This window comes from Rattus rattus, chromosome 1 (genome assembly GCF_011064425.1).
Source record: "Rattus rattus isolate New Zealand chromosome 1, Rrattus_CSIRO_v1, whole genome shotgun sequence".
Classification (NCBI taxonomy): Eukaryota; Metazoa; Chordata; class Mammalia; order Rodentia; family Muridae; genus Rattus; species Rattus rattus.
Genome location: NC_046154.1, coordinates 16,816,296 through 16,835,730, shown reverse-complemented (window position 1 = coordinate 16,835,730; position 19,435 = coordinate 16,816,296). Strand labels below are relative to the sequence as shown.

Below are 19,435 nucleotides of genomic sequence, written 5' to 3'. Positions count from 1 at the left end.
TTAGCTGGCAGAACTCTCTTAGTTCTAGCCACCTACTGCCCTGGCTCTGTCTCCTGGCACCTCCTCCCAGCAGGTAAAGGGTCTTGCCCTGCAAGTCTGGCAACGCACGCAACCCAAGTTCAATTCTCAGAAAGCAGGTAGAAGGAGGGAACCAGCTTCACACACATGCGGGGGCAGGCGTGCACGGATGTGTGTGAGTGCCCGTGAGTGCATGGGCACGCCGTTGTGATGAATACGATTAATTTCAAAATTCTTGCTTCTACCTTCTGCTCAGCAGCCTGGGGCCATGGTACCGAGGGGTTGACAGTGGTGTGCCCTGAGGTTTGTTTGGTCCTCTCTGTGAGTCTGGGACTCTTGGTAGTCCCACTGAATAGATGAAGAGAGGAAACTGAGGTTCAACTTGCCTGGAATCACACAGTTAGGTCAGGGTTTAACTCACGGTGCACAACAGTGCCCAGGCTGCCGTGGGTCAGGAAGTGGGACAGGAAATGACCGGATCCTGTGGAATCCCTGACTCAGCTCTTGGCACTGAGATGGGCTCTCTGGGCAGTTCTAGGATGGCAGGTCTTGGCATCGGAACTGGGCTTCATCAGAGGGAGGGGTGGGGTGACTGGAGGGCCGTTGCTGGGTGTGTTGGGGACGTGAGTGGGGGACATGAGAGGGACTCTCTTGGCTCTCTCTCTCTCTCTCTAGCCTGTAGCCTCAGGTGCTTCTGTTACAGCTTTTACTGATGACAGAGGTGGTGTGGCACCCTGAAGTCATCCTGCACCACGTCAAGGTCATCTCCAGAGTCATCTGGTTGTGGATCTGTTTTTCCTGGGGGTGCTCTCTCCCCGGGGAAGAAGGCTGGGGCTGGTCAGGAAAAGGTTAAGTGGTCAGCGGAAAGGAGGTGCCTTCCAGGTGGACAGGTGGGCATGCTGCCCTGCCACACTAGCCAGAGCTATGTCAGGAATGAGCCAGCCTTCCTCCAGCCCACCCCCAGCTCTGTCCAGGGAACCGTGGAGCCACTTGGACTGACTACCCTCTGGCTGGGGGCTCCTTTGTCTCTATTTCCTGCCTTCGTTGGCCTCCACAGCGCCCCCACCCCACCCTGCCCAGACTGGCACCTCACTTCAGTGGCCCAGGGAGACTGAGGCCAGGTGAGCAGGTGGCCAGCAGCCTAGGCCAGAGGCTCAGCCCAGCACCTGGAAGGCCAGCCTCTGGAAAATGTCTCTGCCCAGCTCTGGTTTCTTGGCCGCCTTTCACATGCAGGGACACTTCATTCCATGTACTAGAGCAAACACTTCACAGGCAAGATCTATGGTCTGGGGGCTGGAGAGGTGGCTCAGAGGTTAAAAGCACTGTCTGCTCTTCCAGAGGTCATGAGTTCAATTCCCAGCAACCAATGGTGGCTCACAACCATCTATAATGAGAAGATCTATGGTCTGCAAAGCACTCAGAGAGGTGCAGACTTTCCCATTTTACACATGAGGAGATCAGGGCCTGAGAGGAGGTGGCTGACTGTACACTATCCCCACCTGTCTGTGGAGCCGTGCAGCAACCATGGTAACGCCCCTTTGGGCTTTATCCTTTCTCTGTACACACTATCTGACCACCTTATGATCAGATCCTAAAAGCTGTCATTTTTCTCGATCAGCTCGGTCTGAGCTATTACATGTGATTTACATGTGATGTTACTACATGTGATTTACATGTGCCGTTACTTGGGATAGATGGGAGAAGGGACTCCCTTACCCAGGGCCCACCCAGTCCTTGCACTGTGGGGGACTGGGGGCTCTAAGAGCTGTCTATAGTGACTCTCAGGCTTATGCCCCCTCCCTCTATAGTCACACCAGATCTTATTCTGTGGATTTCAGGGGTAAGGGTCACGGTGGCAATCCCCCAGCCTCACCCCCTTGTGCTCTGATCTCTGTGACCTAATAGCCCCGCCAAGCAGGCTCAGCCCCTCCCTGGTTACCGGAGGTAAGTGGGTCCCCTGAGCGGAAGGAAGGAGGCCTACAGAGAAAGCAAACAAGATAAAGGCTGGAGGTGGGGGAGTCGGGTGGGTGGAGGGGAGCACTTAGCTTATCTGCTAGGGGGTGGATATGCCCACAGATAGCCCAGGGCATATGGCAGAGGAGATGAGGCCTGGGAACTGGCAATGGGGCTCCCCTTTTCTGTAGGTACCCCAGAGCCTCTTGGGGGCACCTTCTACACCCTGGGTCAGTAACTCACAGTTGATGTTCCCTGGCAGGAATCAAAGTTCAGACTCCACGTGCACAACTGGGCTAGCGAGGTGGTATTCTGGTTGCCGGCTCCTCCTGGCTTGGGGAGGCCCATGGCCTCCAGGACTGACCCATTGACCTCACGACCTTACCACCCAAAGCCTGGGAGGTGGCTGGGCCTGGGGAGGGGCTCCACAAGGAGCTGGATTAGCTCCACACAGAGGGCGTCTGTCCCTGAGTCACCCTGCACTGCCACCTGAGGGGCGGGCAACGGGAACTGGAAAAACCAGGGTGCAGCCCTCGCTGCAGTGCCTGTGCCCCAGTTCTGCTTGGAGTGGCCCAGGCCTGCCAGGCAATTGGGGCCAGAGATGCACTCCACAGGTGCCCCAGGTGTGCCCGAGTCAGGCTACCCGCCAGCCAGGTGGGTGTCCCCCAAGCGAATGATGTCCCTGGGGAGGCTCTTCTGCAGCCCTTGGCGTGTTTGACGGTGTGCTTACGAGTTTGCCATCTAGTCGCTCCTTCGTTTCTTCACTCACTCATTCTCTCATTCATTTCTTCATTCATTCATTCACCCCTTCATTCCCTCCTTCCCATTTCCGTATTTATTCAAGACCGATTCATTGAGACTTCCTTTACATCAGATCCTGTGCTGAGCCCCCCCCCCCCCACACACACACACACACGGGGCAGATAAAACAGACTCCCGCTCTCTCGAGGCTGCCAGTCTCAGAGAGGGAGAGAGGAGGGAGGGAAGGAGGGAGGGGAGAGAGAGGATCCTCATATGTGCACAGATCATTTCAAATGAGGCATAAAAGCTAGGCTGCGAATTCCCCTGGAGCTGAGAAGATGCTAATCTCTCAGTCACACCACCACATCCCAGTTCTCAGCGTCGTGCCAGACACGTAGGTTGGGCTTGTTTCTGTTTGGTAAACTTGAACCTGAGTAATAAATGCACCACGGGCTCACCAGGGGCCCTGAAACTGAGTAGCTCGTGGAGGTTATAGAGCAGCTGAGCAAGCGGGGTGGGTACTTGGTGTGGAGGGCGTAGTGCGTGTGAGAGAGACAGACCATGGTTGCTTGCTTGCTCTAGGTGCTGAGGGAAATTTAGGCGATTCTTAAGGTCCTCGGTGGTCTTCCCGACGTCTCCTGGGACTCCTCAGACACTTGCAAACTCTGGCAGGCAGGGTCTGTGGTGCCCCAGAGCTCTGTGGTTGGAGGAGGAGGGGGCAGTGTGTTTTCAGCAGGCAGGAGCATGCCCTGTGGACACCGCCTCCCCTGCATTATCTGGCATATCCGCAGCGGAAATCTCTCCAAATTCCCTTTTTCCTGCCGTGAGGCAGGCCACCCCCAGGCTCTGGGGCCAAAGAATAGAACCCATCTCTTCCCCCACTTCCTCTCCTGGCGTGAGATGGTGGGGAGCAGGGGAAGGTGGGCAGGTGGCTCAGGCCTTTGTGACCCCCATTCTTCTGTAGGTTGAGCGCTGGGGCTGGGAAGAAGTGGTTGTGATTTGGGGGCTGGAACCTCCATCTCCCAGTCCCCTGACCTTGGTCCCCAGGGAACCAACACTTGCTCTCTCACAGGTGCTGCTGGGTTTAAGTGAGAGCATTAGGGACCGGCGGGACCTGGCATTCTGGCATCTCGCTTCTGTGTGAAAGTTAGGCGAGGGAGAGAGATATTTTCGTATTGTAACAGCTATGGAACGGAGGCCAGAGACACACGGCTCTCTAAAACCCACTAGGAGACTGGAGCTTGGAGGAGGTGTCTGTAGCTAATTCCACAGACTCGGGGGGGGGGGTCCTGGGGATGTGGGTGCTCCCCTTCAGGCTATTGGCTATTGTCTGGACTTAACTGGTTGGTTGGTGAAGCAGGTCAGCAGGATTCATGTCGCACCGACACTGAACTTAGTTCCAAACTGAGTTGTTCCTGGGAACAGAAGGGGGGGCGACAGGAGAGGTGGTCAGCCTCTGGCTTCCTCAGTTTACCTTTTGACATGCAGAATGGAGTAGCTGCTACTAGCCACACCCACATGTAAAGGATCACCTTGAGGGCTAAATAGATGTGGAGTCCAGGCCCTGCACACAGTAGGTGCTTCATCCTTAGGAACTCAAACTTTGTGCAGGTTAACTGATTGGGGGGGGGTGCATTCGGGTTGGGTACCTTTGTCCAGCTGTTTGGTTCGGAATGACCCCCCACTTTCTCACAATAGGTACCCAAATTCACTCTGTGTGTGTGTGCGCGCGCACCCGCGCGCGTGCGCTGGGCTAGCCTGGGCTAACTCAAGGGACCACAAAGAGTCAGGATGTTGTCTTCCTGACTTCTAGCAAATGTAGGGCACAGGCTAGCCCGTGACAGAGCCCTGCTCTCAACCCCATCTCGCTTTCACCGCCTCTATTCTATTTCCCAAGGAGAGATGGGCTCTGGTCTCCAGCCTGGCTTGGTTAAAGGCTCCATGAGGGCAGGGGACTTGAAATTGGCTTCCCTGGAGGGTCCCTGGAGTTGTACTCAGGCTATGAAGGGCCAGGTCTGCCCCATGTCCGGAAGCCCTTGTCCAGGACTTTTTCCTTACAGCGCCTGTGTGACCGTCATTTTCTACATCAGACGTGGAGTGGCGCCTCTTGGGCACCCTGTGGCTCTCCGACTTCTTTGCCTGGCGTTCGAGGTCTTTGCTGCGGTTCCTTCTGTTTGTGTCTAGAAGGCTGCTCGTACCTTTTGGGTGACAAGCTCTTGCGTAGCCCTAATTCCCTACTCTAAAACCTTTGCCCTGTTGAACACAGCCTTTAAGAACCCCAGCTTAAGTATCCTCTCTGGCTCCTCTGAGGCCTGGCCACCCTCTTTGACCTCTGCCAGCTACTTCATGTGGACGTGTCACACACTCCTGTGTTCTACCTGTACTCAAGAGTCTTAGCGTTCACCTCCGTGTCCATGAGCCACATGGGGCTAGGCTGGGGATTTGGTGCAGGAAGTTAATGGTACCTCAGGACCCTCCTTGCAGAAAAAGCAAAAGGGGCTATTGTAGGACCTGGGGAAAGCCTGTTCCAAAGCCACCAAAGCCTGGCCAGCCCTGTGAGGTGAGCCTCCTGTCTGAGCAGTTTCCTGCCTGTAGGCCAGGAAAGAGCTTGGAGCAGGGAGCAGGGTAAGGTGCTAGGAGGAAGAAGCCCCCAGAGTCAGGTGCCTGGCCCTGTAGCCAGCTGGCCAGGATGGCCCGCTAGAGGAGGAAGAGCTATTTCCTGGCAGCCCTCTGAAAGGAGAAATGAGTTGGGGGAAAGAGCTGGGCCCGGCCTTTCCTGCTTCTTGGAGGCCAGCCCCGGAACAGGAAAGAGATGGAGTCCTAGGGTAGAGGAGCCCCGGCAGGGGGGTATCCTGACTGGGGAAGGCCAGCTGACTCGTCAAGGGTGAGCTCCACAGATAAAATCTCCACCCTGGTCAGTTCCAATCTGTACAAGTTGAGATTCCGCTGACCCTATCCGCACAAAGCAGATTACAGGGAGGTATATGTGTGTGTGTGTGTGTGTGTGTGTGTGTGTGTGTGTGTGTGTGTGTGTGTGTGTGTGTGTGTGAGGTTGAGCTGTGGTCCTTCAGAGCTTCAAGGTGTGACATTTTCTGCAAAAGGCAGCTGGCATCTGATGTCCCGGGCTTTGGGGAACTCGGGGGCACTTGAGACAGGTTATTTTGGTGTCCAGGAGACGCTGGCCGTGGGTGTGACGTTCTATCAGCGAGAACACGACTGGGGAATGGCATACGGAATTGACCTCCTGTCTCTCCTTGTGCCTCTCAGCCTGTTCTCCAGGATTCTTCAAGTCTGAGGCATCTGAGAGCCCTTGCCTGCAGTGTCCGGAGCATACCCTGCCATCCACTGAGGGTGCCACCTCCTGCCAGTGTGAAGAAGGCTATTTCAGGGCACCCGAGGACCCACTGTCCATGCCCTGCACACGTGAGTCTTGCAGAGATCCAGAGGGGGTGTGTGTGGCTGAGCAGGAGTGGGGGAAGGGCAGCTCCACTGATCTCTACCTTTTGGACAGGTCCACCCTCTGCCCCCCACTACCTCACGGCCATCGGCATGGGTGCCAAAGTAGAACTGCGTTGGACGGCCCCCCAGGACACCGGTGGGCGCAAGGACATCGTCTACAGCGTCACTTGCGAACAGTGCTGGCCAGAGTCTGGCGAGTGTGGGCCCTGTGAGGCCAGTGTGCAATACTCAGAACCACCTCAGGCCCTGACCCGCACAAGTGTGACAGTCAGCGACCTGGAGCCTCACATGAACTATACCTTCACTGTCGAAGCCCGCAATGGCGTCTCAGGCCTGGTGAACAGCCGAAGCTTCCGGACTGCCAGTGTCAGCATTAACCAAACAGGTGAGCCCAGGGATAGTAGTGGCTATCCAGGGGACCTGCCTGGGTGACAGGCACCCAGGACTCAGCTGTGTGTAGAGAGGCAACGGGAAGTGGTTCTGAGTTTCATCCCTCCTTGTCTATGTAGTGAGCACCAGGTTAGACCGTTAAGACTTCTGCCAGGAGTGACAGCACGTCCCAGAACTCATGTTCCGAAGGTGGAGGCAGGGAGATCAGGAGTTCAAGCTCACCCTCAGCTACATAATGAGTTCAAAACTGGTGTGAGGCAAAGGAAAGACAGGGGACATGGCTCGGGTGTTACAGTGCCTTGCTGCAGAGGCTTGAGGGCCGGGTGCGGATCCCTAAGACCCATGGAGGCAAAGATAGGGAATTCCCAACTGATACAACCAGGTCTGGGTTCAGTAACAGACTCTGCCTCAAAATACAAGGTGGAGAACAATGGAAGAAGACAACCTTTGACCCCCCACATGCACGTGCTCGAGCACACGTGTGAACACACACACACACACACACACACACACACACACACACACACACACACACACACACAGTGACCTATATGGACGACTCACTCAGCCCTGGGACTTCGAGTTACATCTGGAGATTTTTTTTTAATGCTTTTTTCCAGAAGTAGAGATGCTCTTGAAAATCTATTTTGATCAGGGAATGGAAAGGTGCCTTACTCAGTCCAGTGCTTGTCGTACATGCATGGGGCCTGGGTTTGACTCCCGAGCGCTGGTTGTAACTTGAGGGCCAGGGTGGTGGGGGCGTGCAGATCCCCGCAGCTCACTGATTACGGAGCCTGACTGAATGAGAGAAACTTCAGGCTCAGTGAGTCTCTGTCTCAAGAAAACAAGGTAGAGGGTGACTGGGAAGACACCTATGTGGACCTCTATGTTTAACACGCAGGCCTGCATACCAACATGCACTCGTACAAATGTGTTCATGCACACACCACACAGAAATAGAATAGACCATATAAGGCTTTTCAAGCCTTGCCTGACCTCCAGAAAAACTAACTCAGTGGCAGTCAGCTAGTATCTTAGTTGTTATTTATATGCTCATGAATGTCCCCAGAGCACCTCTGATGGGCTAGCCTCTGCGGTCAGAGCAGCAGCCATAACAGGAAATCCTGGAACCCCAGGCAGGACCTGAAGCATGCGGTACTCTGTCTCTATCCCTCCCTTTCATGGCTTCTCACACCTCTCCCTTCCCTCTTCTGCCCAGAGCCCCCCAAGGTGAGGCTGGAGGACCGAAGCACCACCTCCCTGAGTGTCGCCTGGAGCATCCCGGTGCCACAGCAGAGCCGTGTGTGGAAGTACGAAGTCACCTACCGCAAGAAGGTGACTTGATGAGGGTCGGCACAGGCCATGGAGACGCTCAGTGGGCACAGCAATCTGGAGGGGTTCCCTTCTGCGTCTGGGGGAAACTGAGGCCTGAGGTCTCCCGGGACAGCACAGCAGAAGCTTATAGGGGAGAATGTTTTGGGTTCTCAGAGCCAGTTAGAGTGGGCTCGTCCTGGGGGTGTATATTCCCTCTCTGGCCTCTGGGGAGCCTGTCCTCCTGTACCTCAGTTTCCTGTTCCTAAGAGAGAGCATCTGCCTGGCTGGATAACACAGGGTGGGTGGGGTCTTGGCTCTTAGCTTCATGCCTGCTCCTCTCCCCACCACCACCCACAGGGGGATGCCAATAGCTACAATGTGCACCGTACGGACGGCTTCTCCGTGACCCTGGATGGCCTTGCTCCCGGTACTACGTACCTGGTGCAGGTGCAGGCGCTGACGCAGGAGGGCCAGGGCGCCGGCAGCAAAGTGCACGAGTTCCAGACGCTGTGTGAGTCAGGGGACCCTGAACTAAGTCGGACATGGCTGGGGAGGCAGTAGGCCGGAAAGTCTAGAAATGCCCTTCCTTTTAGCCAGGGCATGTGGGGAGGGTCGGCACTGAGACTGACATGTAGGACCGGGAATGTGTGTTCTGGGTAGGGTTAAGGGGTGTGCGAAGCTGTGGTTTTGACATTGATGTGCCCGAGTTCAAAGCTCGCATGGAAAGCACTGGAATCAGGCTGGGGTAGAGCTCAACTGGTAGAATGCTTACCCAGCATCCCCAAGCCCTGGGGTTCAATTCCCAACACGTGGAGTAACTCGTGCTGTGCTCCTGTGAAGAAACAGAGGTTTGAGGTCTCCTTGGTTACGTGATGAGGCCGGTTACATCAGTTATAAGAGATTTGGCCTCAAAAATTGGCGGTGGCACAGGCCTTTAATTCCAGCACTTTGGGAGGCAGAGGAGGGCGGATCTCCGAGTTCGAGATCAGGCAGGGACTACACAGAGAAAAACTTGTCTCAGAACAACCAAAATAAGTAAATATTTAAATAAAGAAACTCGTAAAACAGAATAAACTAAAGATTAGGGTTCTTAATTCTTCCTCCATGGACCGCCAGGAAGGCCCCTCTCTGCCTAGCTGTGAAACAGGGTTTAAAATCCTTAGGAGTGTGGAGAGGTGGCTCAGTGCACCTGCAATCACACACACACACGGACCCTCACCCCTACATACATACATACATACATACATACATACATACATACATACATACACGTGTATATTTTTATATACATATATGTATTTATATATGTACATAAATGTATATGTGTGTGAACATTATATATATTTAAAAATAAAGAAATCTGTTTATCTTAGTGGTCACTTACTTATATTTTGGTTTCGGTTCCCATTTTTTTTGTGTGTTTTTCTTGGTTTCGTTTCTCTGATCTTCTATTTCTAAAAGGGAAGGAAAAAAGGGTGTGGGGTGTGGAGACAAGAGGAGAGGCAGGTCTAGGAAGGAAAAGTGTGACTAGAATATATAATATAAAAAAATAGTGCTGAATTTAAAAAAAAATCCTTGCCGAGTCATGGGCATGTGAAGCAGGTCTCTGTGAGTTCAAGGCCAGCCTGGTCTACAACGGAGTGAGTTCTAAGACATCCAGGGCTACATAGAGAAACCCTGTCTCAAAAAAAAACATGATGCCGCCTGTGCCTAGGCTTCTCAGGTCCCTTAAGAGGGCCCTGGGGTGCGGCAGGGTGTATCTGTAGGATTTGGGGTGGACTCTCACCAGCTGTCTCTCCTGACAGCCACGGAAGGATCTGCCACCATGGCGGTGATCGGCGGTGTGGCTGTTGGCGTTGTCCTGCTCCTAGTGTTGGCGGGAATTGGCTTCTTCATCCATCGAAGGTTGGTCACACCTCCTCCCGGGCTCCGCCAGGGTCAGGATTGGGCACAGAAAGGCAGAGAGGCCCACGGGGGCTGCAGTTCCTGGGAGGATGGACTGAGCTTTAGGGACCACAGTGTGTCACCGCCATCGGGTGTGCTCCTTGTTAACGGTGTGTCCACGCTTCCTCTGGACACGGGACAGGGTAGATGAGCGGGCAGGATGAGCTAACTAGTTCTTTATGGCTCACGGCTACTTACATGGCCGCTGCGGAGAGTGGACTTGGTGGCCTCCTGCCTTCCCCCTCACCCTCTGCCCCATACGAAGGCCGAGCGGTGAGGCCAGAGCATGGTTGGGAGGTCCTTTTAGTACAGGCTATGTTGACCACGTGTGTCTGGTCCCCTCCAGGAGGAGGAACCTGCGGGCCCGTCAGTCCTCTGAGGATGTTTACTTTTCCAAGTCAGGTAAGAAGTAAGAGGCTCCATCCAGCATCTTGCTGGCGGAACCCCCTGGATCCCAACCTTCCTAAGGTCCCTCCTCTTGTGGCTACCCCTTCTCTAGGGCTCCACCTCCCAGGAACGCCTCACCGAGCTGTGCCTCTGCTTCTCTTTCCCCCTTCCAGAACAACTAAAGCCCCTGAAGACATATGTGGATCCTCACACTTACGAAGACCCCAACCAGGCCGTGCTCAAGTTTACCACCGAGATCCACCCATCCTGTGTCTCCAGGCAGAAGGTCATTGGAGCAGGTGAGGCTGGCCCACCTGCTGTGCACCTGGGACCCATCAGCTGCTCCAATGCCCGGGCTTCACTAATGACGCTTCTCACACCTTGCCCACCTGCAGGAGAGTTTGGAGAGGTATATAAAGGGACGCTGAAGTCCTCCTCCGGGAAGAAGGAGATACCGGTGGCCATCAAGACGCTGAAAGCCGGCTACACTGAGAAGCAGCGGGTGGACTTCCTAAGTGAAGCCAGCATCATGGGCCAGTTCAGCCATCACAATATCATCCGCCTGGAGGGCGTTGTCTCTAAATGTGAGGCCTGGGAGGTTCGAGGGTTGGGGGGTGGTTGGCCCTAGGTGGTCAGGGAAAGGAAGGGGCTGCTTCCTAGGATCTCCTGACCCTGGCTGTCTCCTCCCCACCTCCCCATGCTTACTGGCCTCGTTCACACTTGTGTCTGCCCTACAGACAAACCCATGATGATTATCACAGAGTACATGGAGAATGGAGCGCTGGACAAGTTCCTTAGGGTAAGATCAGGGTCTGTGGTCGGGAGGGTGGACGCTCGGTGCCTGGAGCCAGCCGGTCAGCGCTGAGGGTCGTCTGTGCTCTGCAGGAGAAGGACGGCGAGTTCAGCGTACTGCAGCTCGTGGGCATGCTTCGGGGCATCGCGTCTGGCATGAAGTACCTGGCCAACATGAACTACGTGCACCGGGATCTGGCCGCCCGCAACATCCTTGTCAACAGTAACCTGGTATGCAAGGTGTCCGATTTTGGCCTGTCGCGTGTGCTGGAGGATGACCCTGAGGCCACCTACACCACTAGTGTGAGTTGGAGACGGGGATGTCAGTCCTAGGGTGTGGAGGGCTGGATCCAGGGCCTTGAGGAGTCAAGGGTGACTCTAGGCCCAAAGAGAAAGGGCCCTGAGTTCTGGCTGGGACAGGAGTAATTGGGCTGGGTCTCCTGCAGGGCGGCAAGATTCCTATTCGGTGGACAGCCCCAGAGGCCATTTCCTACCGCAAGTTCACCTCAGCCAGTGATGTGTGGAGCTATGGAATTGTCATGTGGGAGGTGATGACGTACGGAGAGCGGCCCTACTGGGAACTGTCAAACCATGAGGTAAGCCTCTTAGTTTCCCAAACCCTGGGCCCCGACAGGACAGCTCTGGGATCAACCTGCTTCGAGTAGAGATAACACAGGTACTTGTTCTGTGGCCCATCATGGACCAGGACCCAGCCTCTGCTTATAGTGAATACAAAAGCAGACAAAAGGGAGAAGTGTACGGAGTACATGCTCATGTGTGGTGTGCATGTGTATACACGTATGTGCGATATGTACATGTGGATATATCTGCATGTAGGTATATGAATGTGTGTACATATACATGTGTATGTGTGTGTACATATATGTATGCCCATTGACATGTACCTGGTGCCTTGCCTAGGCTGGAGGCCTGGGGTTTTGCTTGTAGGGGTCACATCCCTACAGAGACCTAGGAGATGTATGTAAGGCAAACAGGCTAAGACATGGCAGGGAGAGAGAGGCCCATCTGTGGGGTAGACAGAGATAGGATGCTGAATCGTGGGGCACACAGGGCTGATCTCTGCAGCCCTGGAGGCAGCCCCTCAGCACCTGCCCCATGGATGGCTTTCAAACTGTGTTTGTACTTAGGAAAGGGTGCTTATCTGTCTCTTGGGGTCTCCTTTCTGTGCTGGGGTCTCCAAGGGAGGCCTGTAGCATTTCCATGTGGTTTCCCACTAAGGTCACCCCGTTGCTTGTGTCCCCTAGGTCATGAAAGCCATCAACGATGGCTTCCGGCTCCCCACGCCCATGGACTGCCCTTCAGCCATCTACCAGCTCATGATGCAATGCTGGCAGCAAGAGCGCTCCCGCCGGCCCAAGTTTGCTGACATTGTTAGCATCTTGGACAAGCTCATCCGAGCCCCCGACTCCCTCAAGACCCTGGCTGACTTCGATCCCCGGTGAGTCTCGTGTCCTGTGCCTTGGTGGCACCCATATTCACTCATTTGGACTCCTTGGCTTCTCGGGCTGACCGGATGGCCGGGGGGAGTCAGGGCAGTTGTGAGTTCAGAGGTGACACATCTAGGCAGTGATGAAACCAAGTAGCAAATTGTTTGCCTGGAATGTGTGAAAACCCTGGGTTCAGTCCCCAGAAACTAAAAAAAAGGAAAAGGACTAGTCAGGCATGGTCCAGTAATACCAGTAAGAAACCAGCTTAGATGGTGCATGGGCAGGCACTGGTCTGAGCACCAACCATGTTCCTAGCTTGTTGAAGCTTCCAGAGGCGGGCTTTATGCAGGGAACTGAGACGCGGGGTAGCCAGGCTGGGACCACGACTCCAGGACCCAGAATTCCAGCAGTTATGGGAGGGTGTGGCAGGTGCTTCTAGCAATGGTAGGCATGGAGCAATGGCAGCGGCAGTGCCCGGAATCCCGTGGGTTCTTCCTGTCGGTGCTTCCTCAATGGTTCAGAGGAGGAAGCTGACACAGCCGACTGTGTGCCTTGCCTGAGTTAGAGGGGTAGGTGCTTGGGGTAGGACATGTCCAGCAGCCCCTCATCTGTACATTTCCATCCCAGAGTGTCCATCCGGCTACCCAGCACCAGCGGCTCAGAGGGAGTCCCCTTCCGGACAGTGTCTGAGTGGCTGGAAAGCATCAAGATGCAACAGTATACGGAACACTTCATGGTAGCTGGCTACACGGCCATCGAGAAAGTGGTGCAGATGTCCAATGAGTGAGTAGATGCCTTGGTGACTTTGCCTACCAATTCACCGCTGGGGACAGCCTCCGATCTATGTGTCACTCCCCCTCGCCTCTGTGTGTGTGTGTGTGTGTGTGTGTGTGTGTGTGTGTGTGTGTGTGTGTGGTATGTATGTATGGGGTGTGTGTGTATATGTGTGTGTGCTGTGTGTGTGTGGTATGTATGTATGGGGTGTGTGTGTATATGTGTGTGTGTGTAGTATGTATGTATGGGGTGTGTGTATATGTGTATGTGTGTTTGTGTTTGTGATATGTATGTATGGGGTGTGTGTGTGTTTGTGATGTATGGGGTGTGTGTATATACATGTGTGTTTGTGGTATGTATGTGATGTGTGTGTGTATATGTGTGTATGTATGTGGTATGTATATGTGTGTTGTGGTCTGTGTTCGTATATCTCTTTCCTGGGTGCCTTCCCCTTCCTGCCTCTTCCTCCTCAATGGGAAGACACTATGAGATATAGCCAGCCCAAAGCTGTCATGTACATACAGTGGGCTACAGTGTAGGGAAGGGGTCGATAGTTAGTATAGACTCAAGGTTACCCATTCCCCCGTTCCTACCTGGGGCAGAGATCATAGCCTTGACCAAGCAGGACCCAGAGCCCTGCATCCCTTTCCTGGTGCCTCAAATAAAGAAAGAGCCTTGCCAACCCCTTCCAGGCCACTCTCCCTGTCTGGCTGACTCTTGGCCTACCATTCACTCCCTGCTGGCTCTGGACATTTCTCCTCAGAGTTCTATTTCTCCTCAGAGTTCTTCTCCCCACCCGCCCCACCCCATCTCCATCCCTGACCCTTCTCAGAACAGATTTGGCAGGGGCAGCTCTTTCTGTCCCTGGAGGGACACGACATTGTCCTCTTAGCCTTTGTGCTTCTAAAAATAGTTGTGGATCCCAACAGCCCAGGATCCAAGTGTCCAAGGCCACGGAAGAAACAGGCCTCGGGGTGGGAAGGTTTTGGGAACTGTTTGGAGGAGGTGACCTGGGCCTCCCATGTTCCTGGGCTCTAGATGTTCTTGGTCTTAGACACAAACATTCTCCAGGGCCTTTGGCTTCTGGCCTAATGGCCATGAATGTGGCCAGCCCAAGAAAATGGTGGGTCATGGGAATCAGACCGGGAAAACTGACCAGAGGAAGGAGGAAGAACATGGAGGGGAAAACATCAGGTCCTAGGAGAGAGCTCTCTCTGCCAGCCAGCAGCTGGGCTCACACTTCGGCTCTGCAGACAACACCTGAATTTATGTCCCATGTCTGCTGTGCGAGTGATTTGGTCTGACTTGGACCTTGGTACCCATTTCTCCATGTGGGGATCCATGGGCACGGTTCCGAGATGTGCCCAGGATGCCTTGATCCATATTGCCTCTATTTTGCCCTTCCCAGGGTCCTGTAAATCAGGGTTCTATGTCCTTGTTCCTGAGTCACTCTCTATTTCCCTGGCAACCGGGGTCAGCTCCCCCCACCCTCCCCCCACCCCAGATTCCATCAGGTCCCGTATTCCCCTCCCCTCCCCTGGGACAGCACAGCTTTTCTTCTGCGATCAGCGCTGAGGGCATGGAGCAGGTTTACAGGAAACACATGGCCGTAGACGTATCCCAGAATAGCCCGGGGCACCCCTCACAAAGTCCTTTCCCACGAGCTGGGACGGGCTCCTGGACAGACAAGCCGGCGGTGTGCAAGCTCACGGGTTATTTGGAAAGGCTCTGGATAAAGCCCGGAAGTTGTTTGGCACTCCTTCCTCCTGTGGTCAGACCCACCGGCTCATAGACCTGCCTCGGATGCCCTGAGGGGATGTAGGGTTGGATCTGAGCACTTTTTAAACCCACAGACTGTGCTGACCATGCTATGGAGCCCCACAGGAGCTGGTTTGCGACAGAGAAATCGGCTCCCTTCCTGCTAGGGTCAGGATGTAGGCTTCAGTACCCTGGCCTCCTCCTGCTCGAGCCTCCCTTTCAAAGGACCTTGCCTCTCTCCCCTGCAACCTCCAGCTCTTCCCGGGCTCAAGTGCCCGACATGCTGCGTTGGAGTTGGTTGGCCTTCTAGCTTGATGGCTTTTTTGAGAAAATACAGAAAATGTTTTATTGTACGGTACCTTGAACAAAATGGCAGGCCCAAAGGCCAGCCCTGCCCAGTGTCAAAGCTTCAGAATGTGGCAGCCTGTGCTCAAACTGTAGGCACACAACTCCTGATGGGTCTTAAAAAGCAGAATCTAGCTGCTGCATGGGAATGATACAGCTCTTGAGTCACTGGGGATTATTATGCCTCCCCACCCCCTACCCCATAGTAGGTGTACATGGGGACTATTTATACCCCTCCAATACACACAGTAGGTGTTCACAGGCACTTAAACACACAGTAGGTGTTCACAGGCACTTACACACACACACAGTAGGTGTTCACAGGCACTTAAACACACAGTAGGTGTTCACAGGCACTTACACACACACACAGTAGGTGTTCACAGGCACTTACGCGTACACACACACACACACACAGTAGGTGTTCACAGGCACTTACATACACACATCCACACACACACACAGTAGGTGTTCATGGGTACTTACATTCATGAGGTTTCTGCCTCAGAGGAGAGACAGGGTACAGAAGTAGACTGTGTCTCTTCCCTTTCTGCACAAGAGTTAATGGGATGTGTTCTTCATACCCGAGGGGGAAACTGAGGTTGGAACAGGAACCAGCTTGGACCCTGGATTATCTGTGACTCTCACTCCAGTGTGCATGGTTCTGTCTGTAGTCAAGAAAGGATGGGCTGGGGTTGGGGATTTAGCTCAGTGGTAGAGCGCTTGCCTAGGAAGCGCAAGGCCCTGGGTTCGGTCCCCAGCTCAAAAAAAAAAAAGAAAGGATGGGCTTTAATCCCAGCACTGGGGGAGTATGGGGGGTAGGTGGAAACAAATGGGTCTCTGAGTTGGAGTATGAGCTCAAGCCAGCTAGAACTGGCCTGCGAGACCCTGCCTCAAGGAAGGGAGGTTGGTTGGTTGGTTGGTTGGTTGGTTGGTTGGTTGATTGTCTGTCTGTCTGTCTGTCTGTCTCTGTTTGTTTCTTTGGTCGGTAGGTAGGTAGGTAGGTTGGTTGGTTGGGAGAAGGAGGTCACTGCTTAGGAATACATCACCCAAGCCTCGTGTCTTTGTAAGAAGGACACAGAGGCATGACCAGACTGTGAAAGGAACTGCTCTGCTGGGAGAGGGCCTCAAGGTGGGGCATTGGCTAAGCCCTACAGTGGTGTTTTATACCTACCCATTTACTCAGCCGTGCAGGGTGGGATCAGGCCCAGTGAGCTTGCGGTTGCCTAGCACCCTGCCTTTTCTGGCTACTCAGGGCTTCTCCAGGCCCCCACACTGTGATCTCTTCAGGGGCATGCAAAATATCCCAGCCACTTGGTGGTAGGCTTGGAGGTTCTGCCCCTTATCTATCTTCCAGCCTTCTTGCTGCAGCAGGAGCAGTCTCTCCCTCTCTCTCTCCCTCCCTCCCTCCCTCCCCACCTGGGTCTGCCCATCCCTGCTCAAGGCTCGGCTCTTTCCAAGTCTGTGGGAAAGTCGTGGCTCCAGCATTGCGAACTCCTGGAGCTTGTACCATATAATTAGCTCCAATTACAGCCAAGAGCTGGCCCGTAAAAACCTGGGTGTTTTCATGAGCTAGGGCTGGTGGGTGAGGGCAGTGGAAGAAGAAAACTCCTGAAGTTAGCAACAGACATTCTGCTGACAGCTCCTGGAAGCCGTCATGGTTCTACCTAAAATGGGGGTGGTGGTAGGGAGGCCAGGACAGTCTATCCCTTCCCCGTGGGGCCCCTGGGACCTATCATCAGCCTGGCACTGAATCCTAACCCCTCAGTAGGACACTGTTATCCTGAAGATTCCCACAAAGAAAGGCAACCTCCCTCTGGTGAGCTGCAGGCCTCACCCACTGCAGTCTAGCAGAGCCTTAGACTACTTGTCATTCCAGTCTCCACTGGGGGGGGCGGGGTTATGAGCGATGGAGGGATAGGGACAGTCCTTGGATGGAGGTCTTGACACACACGACATTCCTAGAGGGTCCCCAAAAAGCCTCCTGCTGCTTACAGAAAAGACTTGGGGCTCCCCAGCAAGGAAGGAGACAGGGTGACATTTCCCCCCCCCCCCCCGCCCTCCCACCCCCATACACACACAAAAAAAAATCTGACAGAAGTGACAGCCTTTGGAATCCTGGTGCTGAGGAGGGGACAGGCGGATCCTTGGAGCTTGCCACCGCTGCCGAGAGACCCTGTCTCAAAATAAAGTGGGTAGCTCCTAAGGTTGTGCTGTGTCCTCCCCACGCATGTACACACGTGTGTTCGGGCATACAACATGGATACATACACACACATACAAAGAGCATCTATCCCAGACCCCTGGGAAGTTTTGATTGAAGAGGCAGGGGTGTATCATGTCCTCAGTTCTCGGTTGCAGGCCCTGTTAGAATACGAACCCTCGGGGTTGGGGATTTAGCTCAGGGATAGAGCGCTTGCCTAGGAAGCTCAAGGCCCTGGGTTTGGTCCCCAGCTCCAAAAAAAAACAAAAAAAAAAAAAAAAAAAAAAAAAATACGAACCCTCCAGCCTCCTCCATAACTGGATTCCCTCACCACAGGTCCTCAAAGCCCCCTCGCTGTCCGATTTTCCTCTCTGCCTCTGCCTCCCAGCCCTGTCCCTGACTCTCCCTCTCTTCCTCTTTACCCACAGTGACATCAAAAGGATCGGAGTGCGTCTTCCTGGCCACCAGAAGCGCATTGCCTACAGCCTGCTGGGACTCAAAGACCAAGTGAACACAGTGGGGATTCCTATCTGAGTCTGATGGGGCCTCGTGCCCACCTTGACCAACAATACTTGAAGAGCCACAGTGGTCTCCCTACCGACCTGGTGCTGGGCCGCTGGAACTTTATTTATTTCTGACTTCCTCGTCGATGCCTCCCTGAGGACTCTTCGAGGGGGACTCTTGAATGACACCCTGGCATGAGCCGGGGAACGCCTGGTCAGGGTTCCTTTCCCCCTGCAAAGGACCCAGCTAAGCACTTAGCAGGTTGTCATTGCACTCCCAGCATCCTCTGAGGCTGGAGTTTGGCCAAGACCGTCGATATCCACGAGGGGAGTTTCCAAACTGACCTCCCCGTCTTTTCTCCCTAAGAAGCCACCTCAGGAGCTGAGGCTAAGCACTAAGCCCAGGACCATATGACTAGGGCACTGTAAGCCCCACCTCTAGTTAGAGGGTAGGTTTTGGACTTGGCTGGGTGGGGCCACAGCAATCTCCCAGTGCCTTCTACAGACCCAGGGCTCTGCCCTCTGCCCTCGAGGGCCAGTTTCTTGCTTTCCTAGGGCCCTCTCAGGATGCTTGGCTGTGTTGAGGTTTTTTTTTAAATATATATTTTATACTTGTGGAAAGAATGAGTGTGTGGCAGGGACCTTGCCAGGGCTGGGGACAGAGGATACCCTGCAACAGACATTCCCGGGCTGAGGCCTGGCCGACTTGTAGGAGACTTACCACCCAGCCACCCCGTCTCTAGCCCCTTTGGACAACTGTCGCTGTCAGTGTTACAGATCTGTGTTATTGGGTGGTTTTTGTTTTTGTTTTTGGAACCTTAACTTATTATTATTTTTTTTTATATTTATTGTTAGAAAATGACTTATTTCTGCTCCAGAATAAAGTTGCAGATGGTTCAAACTGATCTTGGCTTTCATCCCTGGATGCTCAGTGCGGGTCTGTCTCTGCCTTTGGGGGTAAAGGGGACTCCCAGAATCCACTGCTTCCACAAGGGAGGGTGTTGTATCACCCCTGAAGAAAGAGTGGGCAGGGGGCAGGGAGTCTGCTCCTGGCCTCCACACCAGCGGGCCTGATCACCTTTGATCTCTTGGCTTCTGAGGGCCGGGAGGCAAGAGCAGCTGTCCTCCCTTCCCACATGTGTTCGAGGCTGTTGTGGGGGAGGGGAGGGGGGCTGGCTACAAAGCCTTTCACAAGTTTTGTCATGTTGGGGTTTTAGCATTCATGGATTCTTGTGGGCATCCCCATTTTATGGAAGAGGAAAACTGAGGCCAAGTCCAATGACCAAACTTGCCTGAGGCCACATAGCAGGATAGAGATAGAGCCGAACTGAAAGGGTGGGGGGCGGTCAGGAATGCCCCATTTTTCTCAAGAAACTGAAACTCAGAGACTTTGGGCAGTGACTTGC

General features: G+C 54.0%; 1 protein-coding gene across 1 annotated transcript in view; it reads left to right on the top strand.

Annotated features, from left to right (window-relative positions):
* The window catches only part of Epha2 (EPH receptor A2), a 28,428-nt gene extending 9,500 nt beyond the window's left edge, over window positions 1–18,928 (top strand). The window contains exons 4-17 of the mRNA XM_032895174.1: window positions 5,980–6,135; window positions 6,224–6,556; window positions 7,781–7,896; window positions 8,233–8,386; window positions 9,681–9,780; window positions 10,166–10,221; window positions 10,380–10,505; window positions 10,602–10,790; window positions 10,944–11,005; window positions 11,092–11,301; window positions 11,445–11,594; window positions 12,264–12,457; window positions 13,074–13,229; window positions 17,955–18,928. Coding sequence (XP_032751065.1) covers window positions 5,980–6,135; window positions 6,224–6,556; window positions 7,781–7,896; window positions 8,233–8,386; window positions 9,681–9,780; window positions 10,166–10,221; window positions 10,380–10,505; window positions 10,602–10,790; window positions 10,944–11,005; window positions 11,092–11,301; window positions 11,445–11,594; window positions 12,264–12,457; window positions 13,074–13,229; window positions 17,955–18,060 — 2,108 coding nt within the window. The 3' untranslated portion in view covers window positions 18,061–18,928. The remainder of the gene's footprint in view (window positions 1–5,979; window positions 6,136–6,223; window positions 6,557–7,780; window positions 7,897–8,232; window positions 8,387–9,680; window positions 9,781–10,165; window positions 10,222–10,379; window positions 10,506–10,601; window positions 10,791–10,943; window positions 11,006–11,091; window positions 11,302–11,444; window positions 11,595–12,263; window positions 12,458–13,073; window positions 13,230–17,954) is intronic.
* Window positions 18,929–19,435: the final 507 nt, after the last annotated feature.